We start from the raw sequence: 21,076 nt of genomic DNA, 5'->3' as shown, positions 1-21,076 counted from the left end.
GTAGATGGAGAAATGAAGTTCCTTCTAGTTTGGATGGAGTAGAATTTTTCAGCTCTCTTGCTGACCCATATTGCAATGATGAAAATATTCAGATACATTTTCTGAGCAGAAACCCTGAATCTAGGAGAATGGCAGTTAATGAACTCGGCCTTTTCTTTCATTGTTTAGTGAAGTGGTAGGAGAGAAGTCAGCCCTTGTATGACTTGATTCCATCTGAGGGAATTCTATAATTTTCAGCTTTCTTAGCTAGAGACAAGAACCAAGGTCTTCAGGATTGGACACTTTAATGCAGCCTTGGCTTTGGGATGGTCATCTGTCTCTCCTTCTTCCCCCTCTCCTAATAGCTTGTGTTAGTCAAGGTTCTCCAGAGGATCAAGAACCATTCCAAACTGGTTATCCTTGTGGCTTCAGACTGGATCAGGTCATGATATTTTTGTGTGTCGAAGACACTAAAGTTTGTAATGAACAAGAGTGTGTCTGGTAGAGGGGCTGATCCTTATAGCCTGGCTCTTGAAATGATGTACATGAGGAAGAGGAGCTACTCATTAAAGTTTATATTGATTTGTCCTGCAAGCCAGGAAAAGATCAGCCTCCATTATTAAAGCAAGGAAGATATTAATCATGATGCCAGGAACAGGAGTTTTCACCATTTGTGGCATTGATTTTGGTTATTCTACAGGAAAATTTTGGGCTGATCCTAAGTTCCCTCATTTTTTAGGTATCAGCCTTTGCCTGTTTGTGAGGACAGGTGAACTGCTGATCCTTAGCAGCCTGTCATAATATGGTATGCATGTCTGACTTCCCAGAAGGCCTTTAGTGCCTCTTTGGATCTGTTTATTTATTTTTAAAATTTCTATACCATTTTTTTCCAAAACGGTTTACAAAAAGTTACATACATAAAATATTATAAAAAACCAGAACAAGATAGGAACAAAAACAGACAGATTCAATCTTTACATAAGGTCAATTGCTCAAAGAAATGCATCTACAAATAGTTGTGTGTTTAACATTTTCCTAAATGAGTTCCTGTCTACATTTTTGAATTTGACCAACAAGGCTATTCCACAACTTAACTCCTGCACATGTGAAAGTCATGGCATTCATTTCCACATATGTAGGATTAGCCTTCGTTTTCAGCAATGCTGAACTTTCAGAACGCGATGATCTGAATAGTTGATACCAGACATCAAACTCTTAAAAAATTCAGGGATCTTACTATATAAAAATTGGTGATATAACATAATTGCTTTGTATTGAATTCTAAATACAACTTGCAGCCAATGTAGTTGCGGAGATATGGAGTAATATGCTCATATCTTTATGTTCTAGTTTGATTCTTAGGGAGATAGGGAAGCTGCCCTTTAAGCCTCTGAAGGAGATGTGACACTCAAGAATCTTCCCCCTTAGAAAGGCATTCTTTACAGTCATTGGTTTGGCACAGAGGATTTCAAAATTGCAGGCTTTCACATAAAGAATCATTCCTGGTAATATCAGAATATGGAATGACAATCAGGCCAGTGTCATCCTTTTTGTCCAGGGTGAAATTTGTGTGGTTCAACCTCAGGAAAGGTTACACTAGATCGAACACGTTAACAAAGGTACTCAACTTTCGGGGCACTGACTTCAAACTCATGGCAGATTTCGTCCATGGGGCACTGCATAACCAAGCTGAAACCGAGGACGTGGAGGCGATGTGGTCAACCCTGAAATCTATCCTTCACGAAGCAATGAACCACTACATAAAAACAGTGAGCAAACGACGAAGAAACAACAGACCCCAATGGTTCACTACGGAGATCTCGGACCTCGTCAAAAGTAAGAAAAAAGCATTTATTTCCTACAAACAATCTGGGACAAGGTAGGCTAAAGCAGACTATATAGCCAGGTCTAAAGCAGTCAAAACGACAGTCAGAGAGGCCAAACTTCGAATAGAGGAAAATCTAGCAAAGAACATTAAGAAAGGAGACAAATCCTTCTTCAGGTATGTTAGCGACAGAAAAAGAAACACAGACGGGATAGTACGCCTTAGAAAACCAGAAGGGAATTATGTAGAATCAGATTCCGATAAAGCAGAACTTCTAAATGAATACTTCTGCTCAGTCTTCACCTGCGAGGCTCCGGAGTCCGGTCCACAGTTGAAGAAAAGGCAAAGCTCGGACGACCCATTTCGGAATTTCGAATTTACACCCAGCGATGTCTACCATGAATTATCAAGACTCAAGGTGAACAAGGCCATGGGACCGGACAATCTACACCCCAGGGTGCTCAGAGAGTTGTGTGTTGTCCTAGCAGAACCGTTATCCGTGCTCTTCAATCTCTCCCTAACTACGGGAAGAGTACCCTTAGACTGGAAAACGGCCAACGTCACTCCACTGCACAAAAAGGGTTGCAGGACAGAAGCTGCAAATTACAGACCGGTGAGTCTCACATCGATAGTGAGTAACTCATGGAAACGCTAATTAAACATGAAATAGATATGATTCTGAGCAAAGAGAATCTACGGGATCCCCACCAACACGGATTTACCAAGGGTAGGTCCTGCCAATCCAATTTAATTACCTTCTTTGATTGGGTCACCAGAAAACTGGATTTGGGAGAGTCCTTAGATGTCGTGTACTTGGACTTCAGTAAAGCTTTTGATAGCGTTCCACACCGTAGGTTATTAAGCAAGATGAAATCAATGGGATTAGGAGAAACACTAACTGCATGAGTCAACGACTGGCTAAGTGGTAGACTTCAGAGGGTGATGGTTAATGGCACCCTCTCCAAAACATTGGTAGTAGCCAGTGGAGTGCCGCAGGGCTCGGTGTTGGGCCCGATTCTTTTCAACATATTCGTAGGAGACCTGGCTCAGGGGCTTCAAGGTAAAATAACATTATTCGCAGATAACGCCAAACTGTGTAACATAGTAGGTAATAGCACTTTGCCCGAAGGTATGACACAAGACTTACTCTTGTTGGAACGTTGGTCCTCGACTTGGCAACTTAACTTTAATGCTAAGAAATGTAAGGTCATGCACCTTGGCAGCAGAAATCCGTGCAGGAATTACACCCTAAATGGTGAGACCTTAGCTAGGACCACAGCAGAGCGCGATTTAGGAGTAATCATTAGTGAAGACCTGAAAGCTGCCAATCAAGTGGAGAAGGCTTCATCCAAGGCTAGACAAATGTTGGGATGTATCTGTAGAAGTTTCGTCAGCCGAAAGCCTGAGGTCATTATGCCATACAGAACCATGGTGAGACCTCATCTGGAATACTGTGTGCAATTCTGGAGGCCGCACTACCGTAAAGATGTACTGAGAGTCGAGTCGGTTCAGCGTATGGCCACTAGGATGGTCTCAGGGCTCAAGGATCTCTCATATGAAGAGAGGCTGAATAAATTGCGGCTGTACTCTCTCGAGGAACGTAGGGAGAGGGGAGACATGATTGAGACATTTAAGTATATCACCGGTCGTATCAAGGAGGAAGATGATATTTTCTTTCTTAAAGAACCCTCGGCCACAAGGGGGCATACGCTAAAAATCAGGGGCGGGAAATTTCATGGCGACTTCAGGAAGTATTTCTTCACCGAAAGAGTGGTTGATCATTGGAATAGACTTCCTGTGCAGGTGGTCAAGGCCAGCAGCGTGCCAGATTTTAAGAATAAATGGGATGCGCATGTGGGATCTCTAAGAGGGTAATAGTGGGGGGAGAGTCATCAGAATAGGCAGACTTGATGAGATACAGGATATCTGGGAGAATAAATTTAGGGAAGGGGATCTTTAGTGTGGGCAGACTAGATGGGCTATGGCCCTTTTCTGCCGTCATTTTTCTATGTTTCTAATCAATTGGTTCACTGGAGAGATTTGTATTTAGTTCCCTCCTTTTCAGTAGCAGTTCCTGACACAACTCCCCCTCCCCACACACACATACACACACCAATCCCCCCTTCCCTGAGGTGCCATTAACACCCACCTGAAGGTGTGAGTTGAATATCAACCTACGATCTGCCATCCATCCAAAAGTTTGGGCCGTGTGTCCATTCACAGTCAACTGTAATTCTTGATAAAAACAACCCTTGCTCTAAAATCCCCTATGTAAGCAGGAGAGATTGACCTCCCAACTATTGGGCTCAGCCGGGTTCACAGTCTCTACTGAAAACCCCTTTCTCAATCAGGGTGAGCTCAGGGTTTTCAATGAACTATCTATCACTTTGTTAGAGCCCTTGAGGGGGGGTTTTCACCACATCTTGTTCTCTTGCTCTGTCTGGACATAAGAGACCACCTCCCCCCTTGCCCTGGCTTAATCTGTCAACAAATGAGATACTAATGCTTCTGTCCAATCAACTAATGAATAGTTCTAGCTTGCTATCCAACTTGGGGAATTATATCAAGATAATCCCCCTGCCATCTCCTATGTATCTCTCTCTGTTAAGCTACAACCTCCTAACACAGGGTCTTGTTCTTCACCCCAACTGTATAGATGCCAGGGGACTAATTTGAAACCCCTGTTAATGCCTGTGCAGGTTTGTTGCTAATGGGTTTTCCCTCCAGGGTCCTCACTCCCCATGATAGAATGTTGGGGTTGTCCAGGAAAGCCTAAAGTTGGAAAAACTGTGTGAAGTGAAGTTTTTCCCTTGAATTTGATTGTGCTTGATCAGAAAATCATTAAAAAAAAATTTTTTTAAGCCCATCCTGGGCTCACCCAAAGCCACTGATTACGTAAAGCAGTTTTTTTATTTAACTTTGCTACAATTTTTGCGTAATGGAGCTGTAACTTTTGTTTTCACACTCGGCAATGATACATTGATAAAAAGATACTTTGTATAAAAAAACTAGCAGTATTTTATTAAATGAACCTTAAATATCTGTACAGTACTTTATTAAGATCAGAGGATAAAAATCTTCTCACAATATCATCCTTGAGAACAATTAACATAGTGTAACACGCTTTTCTTAGTTACAGCTCCTCAAATTTGGAACTTACTACCGGCCCAGGTAAGGGAAGAAAAAACCCTTGACAAGTTTAAAAGGAAATTAAAAAGTTACCTATTCAGGGACACCTTTAAATAACTATCAACCCAGATTCAGTTGACATCAACACAATACAGGCAAGGCACCTTCGATGTAATTCCTCTATGTCTTATCCCTTCTTCATTCTCTTTCCTATATTGATTGTAGTTCCTCTCATTACTTTCCTCTTGTCCAAAGTAAGTCAGTGTTTCCCTAATAAATTGTTTGTCTCCCCTATTTTTATTGTACATTGCTTTTAAATTCAGAAAAAACAATTTAATCAAATTTTAGATAAACTTGGAAACTTGGATTAGGTTGGATGAGAGTCGGCAAGCTTTCTATAACATCTTGAATTTTGGCACCAGACAGAAAGCATACCTGGGACATCATGTCTATTCAGTAGATGGACACCTCTCTACCCCTCAGAAGGGAATCACCAACCACCTCTACCTTTCACCTCCTAGTGGTCATAGATCCAGCAACTTTGGGAATTTTGAGCATTGGTCCTTCCTCTCCCTTGTATTCTCTCATCTCCTCCACTTCCAGGGCTGCAAACCATTTCTTCAGTTCAAGGGCAAGTAAAGTCACAGCATTGATCCTGCAGGGTCCTATAATCTGAGTTCAGCTGTTCTCCCTCAGCATGGCCTCTTCTTCCTCACTGCTGGAAATATTTGAGGAATCATTAATGTATCTCTCATTCTTGCGGGATGCTTCTCAATCTTTCCACCTCCTCTCTGTTCCTTTACTTCCTGAATCAGCTTGCACATGAAACCACCCTCTCTGCTTGGGTAACACCTTATATCTGCACAGATACAGAAGGTCTGACCTGAGCAACAGGTTTGGCAACACAGTTTCCTAGTCATATAGTGGTTTCAGAAGTACTTGCACCTGATGAAAGAGAAGATAAAATAGAAAAAAATCCTACCAAAGTAATGTCCTCTTCCTAATTGGCTGAAGAGCCTATAAATAAAACTAAACCGATACTTTCATCAATTATCTGTTAAGCTACATAAGAATATAAGAATTGCCATACTGGGACAGACCAAACTATACAGATGGACCAGGGGACTAACTTCAATCACCTGTTGATGCCCGCGCTGGTCTATTCCTGAGGATTTTTCCCTCCAGGGTGCTCACTTCCTATGATGGGTCATACACCCCATTACAGTTCCATGCAAGTTACATTCAGGTGTAGTAAATATTTCTCCCTTGAAGACTTACAATCTAAGTTTGTACCTGAGACAGTGGAAAGTTAAGTGACTTGCCCAAGATCACAAGGAGGATCAGTAGAATTTGAGCCCTGGTTCACAGATAACTGTACTAACTGTTAAGCTGCTTCTCCACTGCCATCCTTTTGAGAGATCAGAGATAGGAAAGTTGCATGTGTTGGATGTCTGAATTCTGCTGCAATAGTTGAATGTGACCATAGCCTTTTGCTGGTCTGATCCGTTTTTTTAATTTTTAGCTCATATCTTTTTTTTTTTTTTTCCTTTAGTTGTAGCTCAAGGCAAGCGTCATTCAGGTAGAGTAGGTATTTTTCTTTGCCCTGAGGGCTTACAGTCTGTCTGTACTTGAGGCATTGGAGGGTTAAGTAACTTGCTCAAGATCACAAGGAAAGCAAAATAGAAGGCAAGATTTAATTTCTCCTTTCTTATTGTCCTGCAGACCAAATCAATTAGTGTTTTATTCAGTGGTCAAAAGTCAAGAGAAGCAACTTCCAAGGCCCAATTGCTCGTTGGATTAAAGGAGTAAACGCAGGTCAAGGATTTAGTATACTGCCTTTCTGAGGTAATTTCTCTGTCCCCAGTGGGTTCACAATCTGTTTTTGTACCTGGGACAATGGAGGGTTAAATGATTTGCCCAGGAGTCACAGTGGGAATCAAACCCAGTTCCCCAAGTAGTTAGCCCACTGCACTAACCATTGGGCTACTCCGCCACTCCATCCAATCAGCATATGTGTAAAGCTTCATGTGAAGCATGCAAAACATTATGATTATGATTTTGACTTGCAGACTAAGAGTGATGCAGCCTTTGGGCGTGATCATGTTAAACAGACCTGTCAATATCCCACCCAGCAGAAGAATGGTTTGGGAATATCCAACATATCTGATCTAGTCTGGAAGGATGATAAAGGATAGAAAATTAGATTTTCTAATTTGCCTCCATTGAATTCATTCATACCAGTCCAGAACCCATCTCTTGATGCTCTTCAGTCTGTTTCTTGCCTGTCTGCATTATCGAAGGGTCTTCAGTCCTTTACCTCATGTTTTCAGATCAGGTTATTTTTCCTGCATAGGAGAGTGGTTCTGTACAGTTTAGGCGAAGATGAGGTTGGGTTGCTTGCTTTATGGTGGTATAGTTGTAGAATGTTTTGACTTTGGTATAGGAATACTGGGAGAGAGAGGGCTTTACAGGCCCTCTTATAGGATGATGTCATCAAACCAGCAATTCTTATTTTCATCTGCTGGTAGGGGAGTATAAACTCACACATGTGAAGAATTCATGGAAAACAAATTAGTACGACTTAATTACTCCCTCTTTCCTTCAGGCCAAACTTCCAACAAAAACAAAGAATAGCAAAGCCATAAAATTATAGCCATTAAATGTTCTTTCTTTCATTTTCAAAATTAATGTTTCTCAAAATTAATAAATTGGCTATCACTATCTGTTTTTTTTTTTATCAAGGCATATTTAAAATTGACATTCAAGGACCTGCGAAGTCAGTTTGGATGGTCAGTTTCCAAATAGCCTTGAGCGTTCAAGACTGTTTGTGAAAACTGGCTTAAGATCATGTGGCCAGAGTTAATAGTATAGCTGAACTTGGGATTCATATACATTTCTAGAGGACAGGTCCCTTAATTATAAGCCAAGTAGATATGCATAGGAGTAAGCAACAGGGAATGGATTTCTCCATTAAGATCTACTCAGTATGTCCAATTAATCCAGAATGGTCATTTTTGGAGAAAACAGTGCTGGGCTTGATGGACCCAGCATGTATCCTTGTGTTCTTATACATATATAAATGTAGATATTATTTCATTATTTTATATAGTGTTGTACACCAGTACTGTTGGAGAAAAAAATTATACAATAAATACTTGAAAGATATTAATATAGGAACAAATCTTTTCCAGAGAAGGGAAAATGGTTAAACTAGAGGGCATGGATTGAAGTGATAGACTTAGGAGTAATGTTAAAAAATTATTTTTCACGGAGAAGGTGGTTGATGCCTAGAATGCCCTTCCGAGGGAGATGATGGAAATGAATATGGTGGCAGAATTTTTTTAAAAACATGGGATGAACACAGAGGATCTCTAATTAGAAAATGAATGGTATAAATTGAAGAACTAAGGTTGATACTGGGCAGACTTGCATGGTCTGTATCCTGTATATGGCAGTTCAGCTTAGGATGAGCTGGGAAAAGCTATGATGGGAATTCCAGTAATTTGGAACATGAGGACAGCACTAGGCAGACTTTTATGATCTGTATCCTGCAAATGACAAGATGTTTTTTAGATAGGCTGGAGTGGGCTTTGATGGTAACTCCAGTAGTTGGAACCTAAGGACAGTAGCAAGCAGACTGGATGGACCGTTCAGGTCTTTATCTGCTGTCATTTACTATGTTACTAATAAGTTCCTGCCCTGAAGATCTCGGAATCTAGGTAATATGCCTTGGAAAAAGGCACAAGCTAAATGCTTGCTTTAATAAACACTTGAGGTAATGGGATATTATCTTAGGACAAGCAGGCAACATATTCTAACATGAGTGATGTCATCAACGGAACCTGGTATGGACTGTGTTAAAGTGTATGTCACTTAAAAAAATATTCAAAGTCTCAAGACTGCCTGTACTGTGCTTGTGCTGGTGTCTTCCCGCCCGACGTAGGCTCGCAAGACCATCAGTTCTTAGTTTTCCGCGGAGCTAAGAAGCTGTGGCCCAAATTCGGTAGCCGGCACCTAATGTTAGGCACCTATTTCAGAGGTGCTAATCTAGATAATAATAATAATAATAACTTTATTCTTGTATACCGCCATACCCAGTGAGTTCTAGGCGGTTCACATTAGTTAAACAAGGATTACATGCGGTTATGAATTAGTTGAGCGGATTTACATTGATTGAGTATAATTACATGCATCGTTACATTAGTTAAACATTGTTATGTATAGTAAGTAATAATTGAACATGCATCGTTACATTAATTAAGCATAGTTGTGAACAGTTAAGTAATGATTGAACAGAATTGCATAGAGTTGGGTGTTGGTGTAAGCAGGGATGCAGACAGCGGAGAGGAAGACATTGGGGAAAAGGGGTAGGGGGGAGGGGGGAGGGCAAGGGGAGAGTGGGAGGGGGGGTATTGAGGGATCTTTGGGGGGACCTTTAAGTATCGTGGCATTGGAAGAGGTGTGTTTTGAGTAGTTTTCTAAAGCTGAGGTAGTTTGGAGCCTCGAGGATTAATTGGGTTATCCATGGGTTTAGCTTGGCGGCCTGGAAGGCGAGGGTTTTGTCGGATAATTTATTGGAGTGGCAGAGTTTTAGGGAGGGGAAAGCAAATAACTGGATTCTGCGGGAGTTCTTGTTTCTGTGATTCAGGATGAAGTGTGGGTTAATGTAGTGTGGGGCTAGGCCGAAGACTGTTTTGTAGCAGAAACAGGCGAATTTAAATAGGACTCTGGATTCAAGTGGTAGCCAGTGAAGTTTGTGGTAGAAAGGGGTGACATGGTCCCATTTTTTCAAGCCGAATATTAGGCGAACAGCGGTGTTTTGGATCAGGCACCTGTCTAAATAGATCAACAAGCTCAATCAAGCTTTTTAATTAGCAATAATTGAAACTTAGGTGCCTATCAAGAAAGAGCAATTCTGCAATAAGGCACCTCTAAAAACGTAGGCAGCTTTCAAAAAAATAGGAATTATGCACATTAGGCATGGGCATGGCTACATGTTAGACGCCTTGTTACAGAATCGCTGCACTTAAACGTGCTTAAGCGCTTATATAGGCACCTAAAGCGCTTATATAGTGCCTAGAACTGGGCTATTTCTTGGATGCCTCTAAAATAGGTGTCACTCAGCGTGATTCATTAAACAGCACCCAATTTTATTTGAATCATGCTGAACAGTGCCTACTTCTGCGCCTAACTTTTGGGCGCTTCTTATAAAATTTGCCCTTGTGTTTCTTGGAATCTCTCCAAGTGTGTTGGACTTTTCCATATTTTTTGCCTTCCCACTCTTTTCAGCAATTTTGTTTTCATCATATTTTCTTTTTCTACACAATTTGGTTTTATTTTTCAAATTTTTTTCCAATTTAGGCCTTTCAGCATCATGCCGCCTGTTTTCCAGCTGAGAGTGTTGAGCTTTTTTCGGGTTGACTTTCACTTGACCTCCCAGGGACCATTGAGTCCTTCAATCTAGCTGCAGCGGTGTTTCCCTCCATGTCCAGGGCTCCAAGTGGATTTAAGTGGTGCATTCAGTGTAACCAGACTATTTCAGTCACTGATCTGCCCAATTTGTCTCTTCAGTGCCTTGGTCCCCAACTCCAACCAGATTCTTACACATGCTACTCTGCTTTCCAGAAGCGGTCCCTCAGAGTTCACTAACTCCAGTTTGATAAACTTTTCGGGTCAACATCAGGAATACCCAAGTATGGCTGCTGCTTCAGACACCGGTGTGCCTTGACATCCTTGACATCGGCTTTGGTACCGGTTGTACCCTTCACATGACATCCCCACCTTCACAGCCTTCATAAGAGAGGTACACAAAAAAAGCTAAGAAGCATAAGCATCTTTCTTCCCCAAGGCATATCTCGGTGTCATCTCATGTGTCCACACCATCGACGCATACAAAGGGATGGCACATCAAGCCCCAATCTTCATCTCTTCAACTGGTGTCTCCTCAGAAGCATGCCTCAACTTCGAGATCACCAACGCCTCGACACCAAGTACATTCTGCACCCTTGGTACCACTTACTACTCTGGTACCTGCGCTCCCCTTGCAGGATCTGATCCAACAAATCCTATAAAAGGAGCTGGTTGAACTATTACACAAGCAACCGATGCAGGTACCTGTCTCTACTGCTTCGGTACCAGTCCAGTGTGAGCATAGCTCCCAGCTGCCATCTAGAGACAGATCTCGAACTCCACATTGGCACTGATTAGTACCTAGAAGATCATCCAGGAAGCACAGTTCTTCATCATTCTCTGAGCACTCTAGGTTAAACACAAAGAGCATCTCAAAGCACTTCTTGAGGCAGTCCTCCTCGTTCCACTTCACGATGCAAGCAAATAACCTTGACATCATTCCAGGCATTCTTCATTTCTGAGATATGACATTGATCATTATTTATTTTTTTAAATTGCTAACCTAAGTGGTTTACATTAAAAAAAACCATAATCAGCATATAACTAACACAAACATACTGTAGATAAACATATCTGAAGCATTTACAGTCAGAACCATAATTCAATCAAGAGAATATCTCCACAAACAGAGTTGTTTTCAGCAGTTTCTTAAATTTTTGATCTGTCCATACACTCCTAACATCATAGAGACCAATCTGATGGAGACTCTTATGGCATCCCTTCAGACCCTTCTCTTCCTCGAAGGAAAAATCACAATCCCTAATCTCAGCAGAAATCTCGGTCATTGTTTTGACTCCGTTCTAGGGAGCTTAGCCAGGACCCCATCACAGACCCTTCCTATAGGAGGTTAACTCACACATTTCTATCATCACTGGGCCCACATCATAACAGACAGTTGAGTCTTCGATGCAGTGAGACAGGGTTATGCACTTTGGGTCCCCAAACAAACCTCCACATCATCCTCCAAGAGAGTCATCTTTCAATTCTCATCAAGAAGCTATCCTTCATCAAGACTCTCCTCCAACTCAATGCCATTGAACAGGTACCTCCTCAGGAGAGGGACTGAAGGTTCTTCTCAAGCTATTTCTTCATATAAAAAAAATGGAGGTCTCCGTCCAATTTTGGACCTCCAAGCTCTCAACAAATATCTAGTGAAGGAGAAGTTTCAAATGCTCTCTCTGGGGCGGCCCTTTTACCACTGTTGCAGAAGAACTAGCTTTGCTCTCTAGATCTCACAGAAGCTTATACACATATTCCTGTCATTACACAGGAAATATCTATGTTTTCGAGTGGCATTTCCAATACAAGGTGTTTCCATTTGGACTGGCATCGGCACCCAGAGTGTTCACAAAATGCTTGTGGTAGTAGCTGCATGCCTCTGCTCCTGTGGTCTACATGTTTTCCCCTATCCCCGTCCCCACGAGAAACCATCCCGAGTCATACTTTAGTGTCTATCTCAACCTCAGTCCTTCTATACCAGCATTCTTCAATGCAAGACTTGAGGGTCAATGGTTGTGCTCGTTCATACTCTGATTATTCCCTCTCTCCTTAAAGAATGACATGGGGATGGTTTCCTGTAGTTAACTGTGGGGGTGGGAACAAATTTTGTCACCATGTCATCCTCTAAATTCTAGATGACTGATTCATCAAGGCCCCAACACCTCTTCAGACTTACCAATAGTACAACTTTTAGAACTCCTAGGATTTGAAGTCAGCTATCAGAAATCCCATCTACAGACTACTCAAACTCTAGAGTTTATAGGAGCTTTCCTAGATGCAACTCAGTTTCGAGTGTTTCTACCACAACAGAGGCTCAACAATCTGATTAATATTTGTCAAAAAGTCTGATCTCTTCAGTGTCTCACAACATGTCATATAATGCAGCTTCCAGGACACATGGCTTCCACAGTGCTTGTAGTTCTATTTGTTCACCTGCATCTCAAGATCTCTCAAAGGACTCTGTTGTTCCATCCATCGATCAGTTATCCCAACAAATACAAGTACCCATCTCTTCGCCAGTCCTTTCAATGGGTGGATATTAGCAACCAATCTCTCCAGAGATCTTCTCTTCCACACTCCAAACCATCACAAGATATTGACAATAGATTCTTCCATGCTGGGTTGGGAGCCCATCTCAACGTTCTACATACTCAGGACAAATGGAATTCTCAAGAGAAAACTCTCCACATCAATCTCCTCAAGCTTCAAGCAATCCACAATACTCTTCACATGTTCCAGGATCACCACCTCAATCAAGTTGTACTTATTTGAGCAGACAACCAAGTAGCCATGTGTACTATGTCAACAAACAGAGGCACAGGGTCTCAAGAAGAAAGAGAAATCTGGTCCTGGGAAATCCTGCACAACATATTTCTCAAAGCTGTCTATCTTGCTGGGAAACAGAATGTCCTAGTAGACAAGTTAAGCAGACTCCTACTACCATCTCAAATGGTCTCTCAACTCGACTGTGTTATAACAAATATTTGAAAATTGGGGAACTCCGGAAGTGGATCTTATTGCTTCCCCTCCACAACCACAAGCTCCCAGTCTTGTGATCCAGAATCTACTCTCCCAGCAGCCTGGAGTCCAATGCCTTCCTTCTCAACTGGACAAACAAGTTTCTGTATGCTTTTCCTCCAATTCCACTAGTTGGGGAAACCAGTCCAATGTATGCAGTACAGCTTCACCAGGTCTTGGAAAAAAGACTGGTTAGATTGTTTTAGATGACAGTCAGAGACTACTTTTGGGAGAAACTTGGGATGAGTGCGAAGAACCACTCTATCATGGTAGAAAGTTGTATAAGGTGGGTCTAAAACAAATGTTTGAAGTTCACTAGCTCGGTCTGCAGATGTGATGCATACTAAGATGATTACTTTCCAGGTGACTTTCATCTAAACAAATCTATTGTCCTCCTTTTTTCCAAGACCTGGTGAAGTTGTACTCCATTTATTGGACTGTAAACGAGCTCTGGCTTATCTGCATTGCACCAAACCTCACAGGACTTTCACTTAGCTATTTCTCTCATTCGATCCAAACAGACTTGGAACTCCTGTCACCAAAATAACCATAGTCATATGGCTGGCAGACTGTATCTCCTTTTGCTATAGTTGGGCTAGATTGTCACTTGAAAGTTGGGTCACTGCACCTAAAGTCAAAGCAATGGCAGCTTCAGTAGCTCACCTATGCTCCACTCCCATTGAGGACATATGTAAAGCAGTCATTTGGTCCTTCAGTCATACATTCATATCCCATTACTGTTTGGAGAATCATTCCAGATGGAATAATCAGTTCAGCCAAGCAGTTCTCGAAAATGTATTCTCCACTTAGAATCCAACTTACCCTCCAGGGGAGTGTGTGGTGTAGTGGTTGGAGCTACAGCCTCAGCACCCTGAGGTTGTGGGATCAAATCCCATGCTGTTCCTTGTGACCCTGGGCAAGTCACTTAATCCCCCATTGCCCCAGGTACATTAGGTAGAGTGTGAGCCCACCCAGACAGATGGGAAAAAATACTTGAATACCAGAATGTAAACCACTTAGACTGTAAGTGGTATATAAATACTTAAATAAAAAATATTAATTTCAGCTAAGGAGTCCCACATGTGAGAATATGCTGCCTGTTTGTCCTAGGATAAAGCACAATTACTTACCTGTAACGTGTTATCCAAGGATAACCCTCCCACCTCCCCTAGTTGGCTTCATAATATTTTATGAGCCAATGTCACGTGGGAAGTTACTGGTGCATGTGCAATATGGGCAGTCTCAAGACTGTGAATATTTTTTAAAGTGACAGTGCACTTTAGCACTGTCTATATCAGGCTCCGTGGATGATGTCACCCACATGAGAATAACTGCCTGTTGTTCTCAGTTAACACTTGTTATGGGTAAGTAACTGTTCTATATGAGTGTGATCTGTTTCTTTTACACTGTTCTTCTTTAACACATGGAAATATATTTGATGAATTGAATAAATTGATTTTAGGTTTAGATATCATAATTAAATTTACTATTATATCAGTAGGTTGAATAAATTTGAATAAAGTTTGGACATTAAAATTAAATTAATAATACATAGATTTGTTAATTAAACAAAAGATAGGTGTATACTCTTAGTTAATGCATAGTTTTTTAATTAAATTAATAAATTAATACACAACATTTGAGGTAGGAAGGATGTTTGAAGTAAATGATTGCACTACATGCATTCAGGATGAAGACTTGAAATAACATCCAGGTTATAGGAGGTCTCTTTACTGAGAACAATGCATCCTTTATGATACTTCAGCCTCTTAATTCATATATTAGGGTAAGTGTGTTGTCACAAAAGGGTTCCTATTTGTATGATAAAAAATGGGCTTTTAGAAACAATAAATTAATTACAACAATGTAGTCAGACAATGTGTAAAAATTTTTATTGAATTAGATTCTGTATAAATGATCCTTTATGCCCCCTTTCTCTTTTTAATTGATGATAGTTCTGTGGGTTGGATAACTTAGGAAATGTTGCTATCTGCTAGTGACTTTTGGATTCTGTTCTCTGTACACTAGTAAAGTGGGCAGTTTCCAGTGCATTTCAAAATAGAATGCACTCAAACCAAGACTGTAAATGTTAACAATTATCAAGAATTAAATTTTTTTAAACTCGATAAATAAACTTTAAAAAATTCATAGTTAGTTGGGGGGGGGGCTATGGAGTCTAGTGTCCAGTGGCATAGTGAGGGTAGGAGGCGCACAGGGTGACGGTGCCTTGCACCCTCTTCGCCCACCCCCTCCCCCTGCTGCCATGCATACGCACTTTCCTTTCCCCTCCCATACCTCTCTGGCTCTTTGCTGGCCTCAGCTCTCCTTCTGATGCTGGTCCTGGATGAGGAAATGACTTCAGAGGGTGAGCCAAGGCCAGCGAAAGAAACAAAGAGGTTTGGGTGTTAGAGAGGAGGAAAGATGCCTGTGCTCCCACCAAGATGGTACCTGGGGCACTCCCCCCCCCCCCTTAATAAGTCACTGCTAGTGTCCAAGTTTTTAAATTAGGGGTTGTTTTTTGTGTGTGTGTATATTTATGCATACTTTGTTGCAATCTGATATGTTGATAGGTGTGGAATAGTAACATAGTAAATGATGGCAGATAAAGACCTAAGTGGTCCATCCAGCCCAACCATACATGCTTCATAAACTAATTTAGTTAAATGGTCCTTTTTCTTAGATATTTCTGGGCCAGAAACTCAGAGCCCTGTCCAGTAGTGTGCTTAGGTTCCATCTACTGGAGTCTCCATCAAAGCTCACTCCAGCCCATCTTAACCATCCCAGCCATCAAAACCCTCCCCAGCCCGTCCTCAACTGAATGTCCATATAAAATAAGAATAAAAACTGACATTCAATAAATATCTCTAGGTTTCATGCTGATGAACATCAGCAGTGACACTAATGAGGACACACTTTCTGGGACAGAACTTCAGATCCATTCTGTTTTGATCTGAGGCATCAGAGCTGTGGATGCTAAAAGCAGAAATTTTTCTTTTCCTGCTTCCAAGTATGAATGATCGCTCAGAAGGATGAAAATGTTCTCATTTTGTTGTATTAAAAAAATACTGGAGGAGTTTTCTTGTAAATATTATATACCCTTATAATTGACTATTTTGCATGTAAACAAGTTAACACGAGAATCTGCCACTCTCCAGTCACCCATATCCAGCCTATTTTGCTCTCATTTTAGTTTGTAGTTAAGCCAGTTCTAGGCTTCTGTAAACATTCAGCAGTGGCACTGAAACATGTTAATTGAATAATTAGCTCCAGATTATAAAAAAAAAATCATTATTTGTCTTTTCTTTTCACAGGACCGAGTAATGATCAACCGGTTAGACAACATCTGTGAAACTGTATTGAAAGGAAAGTGGCCAATAAATAGGCGCCAGATGTTTGATTTCCAAGGGCTCATCCCTGGATATACACCAGCTACTGTGGACAGTCCCTTACCGAAAAGAAGCTTTGCAGAGCTCTCCTTAGTCGGTCAAGGCAACTTCAGTGGCAGTGAGGACATTACTGCATCTCCTCAGTTATCAAAGGCATGATACACTCATCTTATAACTTTGGTGTATGTGTGAGAGTTTGGGAGCTTGGATTTGAGATTTAAATACTTGCCTTTCTCAAATACAAAAGGTGACATACAAGCAAATGCACAAATTTTCCTGTCAGGTAGCCTTACAATCTAAGCTGTATCTGAGGCAGTAGAAGGAAATGACTTGCCCAGCATCACAAGGAGCAGCATAATTTGAACCTTGTCTATATGTTCTAGCCTCTAGAGTATTGCTCTACTTAGGACTAGGGAGAGAAAATTTAATCCCTATATAGTGCCCTGCAAAGGACTTTACACATTTTCATGTTCTGTCTTAAATACAATATCCTGTAAATAGTCTTCACTTCTATATTCCTTATTTCAAGAAGAATTCTTAGCAAGTATTCAAAATTCTTTATTTTCTCCAGCACAGTAGCTTCAATAAAGTCAAGCACTTTCAAATACTTTCAAAAGATCAATAGAGTCCATTTTATTTTATATATATTTTGAATTTTTATTGAAATTTAAATTTTACATGATGAAATAAACATATCATTAAGAAAACAAGGTACAAAATATTCCAAAGAAAAGAAATATACAGGAAATACCTTCTAATTATCACTTTCTTATTTAGTCCACAAAGTTGAAGGAGTCCTAAAATAAAACAGATTTAATTTTCATATGATTAACTATTAAGGAAAGAAAAAAAAAACGGCACCTATTGTGGATCCTTCTTAATTATTTCGAAGTACTTGGTTGAACATTGAGGGGAATACTTGAGACTACCACCGCTTTTCCAAAAACAAACTTAGACAATTAATTGGGTTCGAAAAACACATATCTTACACCCTGAAATATAATTAAACATTTAGAGGGGTATCTTAGGAAAAACTTAGCATCCAACTGTAGTACTTGAGGACGTAACAATAAAAATTGTCATTTCTTCTTTTGGGTAACCCTAGCTACATCAGGGTACATGCTAATTTTATGATTTAAAAATAAAACTTTCTGATACTTGAAAAATAATTTCTGTAGCCATTCCCTGTCAGAGTCCAATGCCAATTGAATTAACAATGTTGCTGGAACAACTGCCTCAACTTCCGATCTTTCAAGGAAATTTGTTAAGTCCAGACTGTCTACTGATAGACCTTGCTGGGCTGGTGAACTTTTCTTCTTCCCCGAGGGGATATAGTATATTTTTGAGATCGGTGGGTATGAGGTTTCTGGAACTTTTAACACTTCAGATAGATATCTCTTAAACATGTCAATTGCTGGTATAGATATCATTTTAGAAAAGTTTATCATCCTTAAATTATGTCATCTGACAATATTTTCCATAGTCTCTAATTTATAGTGGATATTCCCACTGTCTTTAATCCAAGTATGTCCTTGGGCCTCTACTATTTCTAAACAATTATTTTGTTCACTAACTTTATTCTCCAGAACTTTAATTTTTCCTTTTATTTCAGTCGAATCAGTCAGTATCTCTTTACATTGGGAAGAAATTTGTTGTATTTGGTTACCCAATGCCTGTAATAACGCTCCTATCGCGTCCCAAATAGTGTCCAAATTTACTACAGCCGGTTTCGATAACAAAGTTAATGGAGCTTGCAAACCCGAAAGTTCTCTACTCACAGAGTCCATATTTGAAGGAATAGCAGGTAGTTCCTCTTTCCCATCTACCTCCAATGTTGAGCTGTTCCTTTTCGATGCAAAGGATGGTGACAGAGGCTCTGCTGAGGCCATGGAATCCTTCCATCGGCCACTACCACCAAGCAGAGACTCCTCGCTCTCGCTCCTCGGCGCCTCGTCTGGTGACGAGTGCAATTGCAGCTGCGTCGGAGAGCTTCGAACTTCCGGAGAGAAGCTGATAGCTTCAAATGAGGTCTGGCAATCCTTCCTCCCGCCGAAGCATTTTCCTCCGGTACTGCCAAGGATCCATGCTCCACAAAACGATCCATCGAACCAGGTAAATTCCCTGACCCAGGCTCAGATGGAAAAACCCGGGTCTTTGATTTCGTTTTCACCATATTGCAGTTATTAGCACAACGGCGTTACTGCGGAGACTTCAAGACGCCATCTTGCCTAAGCTCCTCCCTAGAGTTAATATTTTATCATTCAAAGATGGTGCAGACTAGAGAATGATACAGTGACAAAATTCATCACCGTTCCTGTCCCCGTGGATAACCGCGGGAAATAATCCCATGTCATTTTCTAGTGTCTATTTCAACCTCAGTCCTTCTACACCAACATTCTTCAAAGCAAAGCTTGCGGGTCAGTGGTTGTGCCCAATTATACTCTGATTCTTCCCTCTCTCCTTAAAGAATGACATGAAGATGGTTTTCTGCAGTTATCCGCAGGGACGGGAACGGTGATGAATTTTGTCACCGTGTCATTCTCTAGTGCAGACTTCAATGTAGCTAGCCTTCTCATTGGTCAGACTCCGACCACCTCTGATTTTTAACTATGTACTTTTTCTTTTAAATATAATTTCAGATATAATTTAATTCCATTTCACTTATAATTAGTTTAATAACATCTTAAATTCATAGCTGTACGGGGCTCTGACATAGATCCACGTTTCACTAGGGTTGTTTCAAGGATTGACCCCTAAATAAAATAATATAAAGTGCCAGAGAAAAATCACTACAAATGTAGCAAATTCATTTCTTTAAATCTAAATGTTTTATAGATCAGAAAACTACTAGAAAGTATTTAAAATATACATAGTATTAATCCTACTATTAAGTTACTCCTGCAGCAGAGCGATAACAATGGAGGTCACTGTCCAGCTTTTCTTTGCAGACTTTACTAATATTGCCCCTTTGTGAAAGACCACAGCAGCAATTACCACCATCATCAACTTGAGGCAGTAGCCATCTCAAAATTGGAATTACTCTTCTAGAACAGCAAGCTTTAGAAAGCTATTATGCTTTACCCTGATGGAAATGTGCAGGTACAAACTTAAAATAGAGGGGCATCAAACTCACCTTTTCTTACCACTGCCACTACAAATCACAGTTTCCATGTAAAATCTTAGGACTTAAAGGGTTCCTCTCTGGAGACCACAAAACAAATAGAATATTGACCTCGGCCCCAGTCCTTCAGCAACATCAGTAACACCACATCTATCTGCTTCAGTTGTTGCAGCTTTGCCATCACTACTTCCTCTTTTTAGATTGGTAGGAAGGGTAATTATAAAGCCAACAGAAAGCTGATATTTAAATTCAGAATATATAACCATTCCTTACAATTCCAAGACCCACTGGTCTGCAGTGACTTTAGCCCATCTTTGATGGAACTGCAGTAGCCATTTGCTTGTAGCCACATGTTTATACGTGTCACCAAAATATGGGCCCCCCAAAAGTTCATGGATCCATTCTCTCTACCACCTCTTCTAGTAACTCCTACTTGGGAACTAATCTTTTTGCAAAGCTTCCCTGGCTGACACTTGCAGAAATTCCTCTGGTGGCTCCTACCTGAAAAGGACCCAGTAGTCCTCTGTTTAACCTTCTGGGGCCTAGGAATTTTCAGCTCACCCAAGTCTTCCTAAACAGAAGCTTGTCCTAAAAAGCAAGTTTGCTTAGGCATGTCTTGTAAACAGAACCACAATAACCTCTGAATTACATTACATTATAATGTACTTGTTAACCGCATTACCAAAAGTTCTTTCCGGTTTAAAAAAAATTATTAATTATAACATATTACTTAGAAAGAATGGATTAATTAGTTAAATATTTAAGGAAAAAATAGGTTTTCAATTTTTTCCTGAAATGTTTGTAAGAATCAGTGGAAAGCAGCAATGAATGAAATTCCTTTTCATGAGAAGCTGCCTGGAATGCTGGAACATGATTAAGGAATTTCTTACTTTTATAACCTTTTGCGGGCGGGAAATTAAACAAAGTATGTGTTTTTCTACTAATTTTATGTATGGCTATAATGAAGCTATCAGTCAGATAGATTGGGGCTGAGCCATAAAGAACCTTATAACAAAAACAGCCCAGCTTAAACAAAATCCGAGCCTCCATAGGCAACCAATGAAGTTCATAATAAAACGGCGTTACATGGTCATATTTTTTTCAATCCGTTAATCAGTCTAACTGCTGTATTTTGAATTAATGATAGTCTTGATAGCTCTTTCTTAGTGACTGATAAGTAAACGATATTATAGTAATCAAGGAGACTCA

General features: G+C 40.5%; 1 protein-coding gene across 9 annotated transcripts in view; it reads left to right on the top strand.

Moving 5' to 3' along the window:
• Window positions 1-21,076, top strand: part of CHD7 (chromodomain helicase DNA binding protein 7) — a 616,542-nt gene that overhangs the window by 568,382 nt on the left and 27,084 nt on the right. For all 9 annotated transcript variants that reach the window (XM_033933452.1, XM_033933447.1, XM_033933448.1 and 6 more), the window contains one exon: window positions 16,672-16,899. In XM_033933452.1, the coding sequence (XP_033789343.1) occupies window positions 16,672-16,899 (228 nt within the window). The remainder of the gene's footprint in view (window positions 1-16,671; window positions 16,900-21,076) is intronic.

Source organism: Geotrypetes seraphini, chromosome 2 (genome assembly GCF_902459505.1).
Source record: "Geotrypetes seraphini chromosome 2, aGeoSer1.1, whole genome shotgun sequence".
Lineage (NCBI taxonomy): Eukaryota > Metazoa > Chordata > Amphibia > Gymnophiona > Dermophiidae > Geotrypetes > Geotrypetes seraphini.
This window is presented reverse-complemented; position numbering and strand designations above follow the sequence as displayed.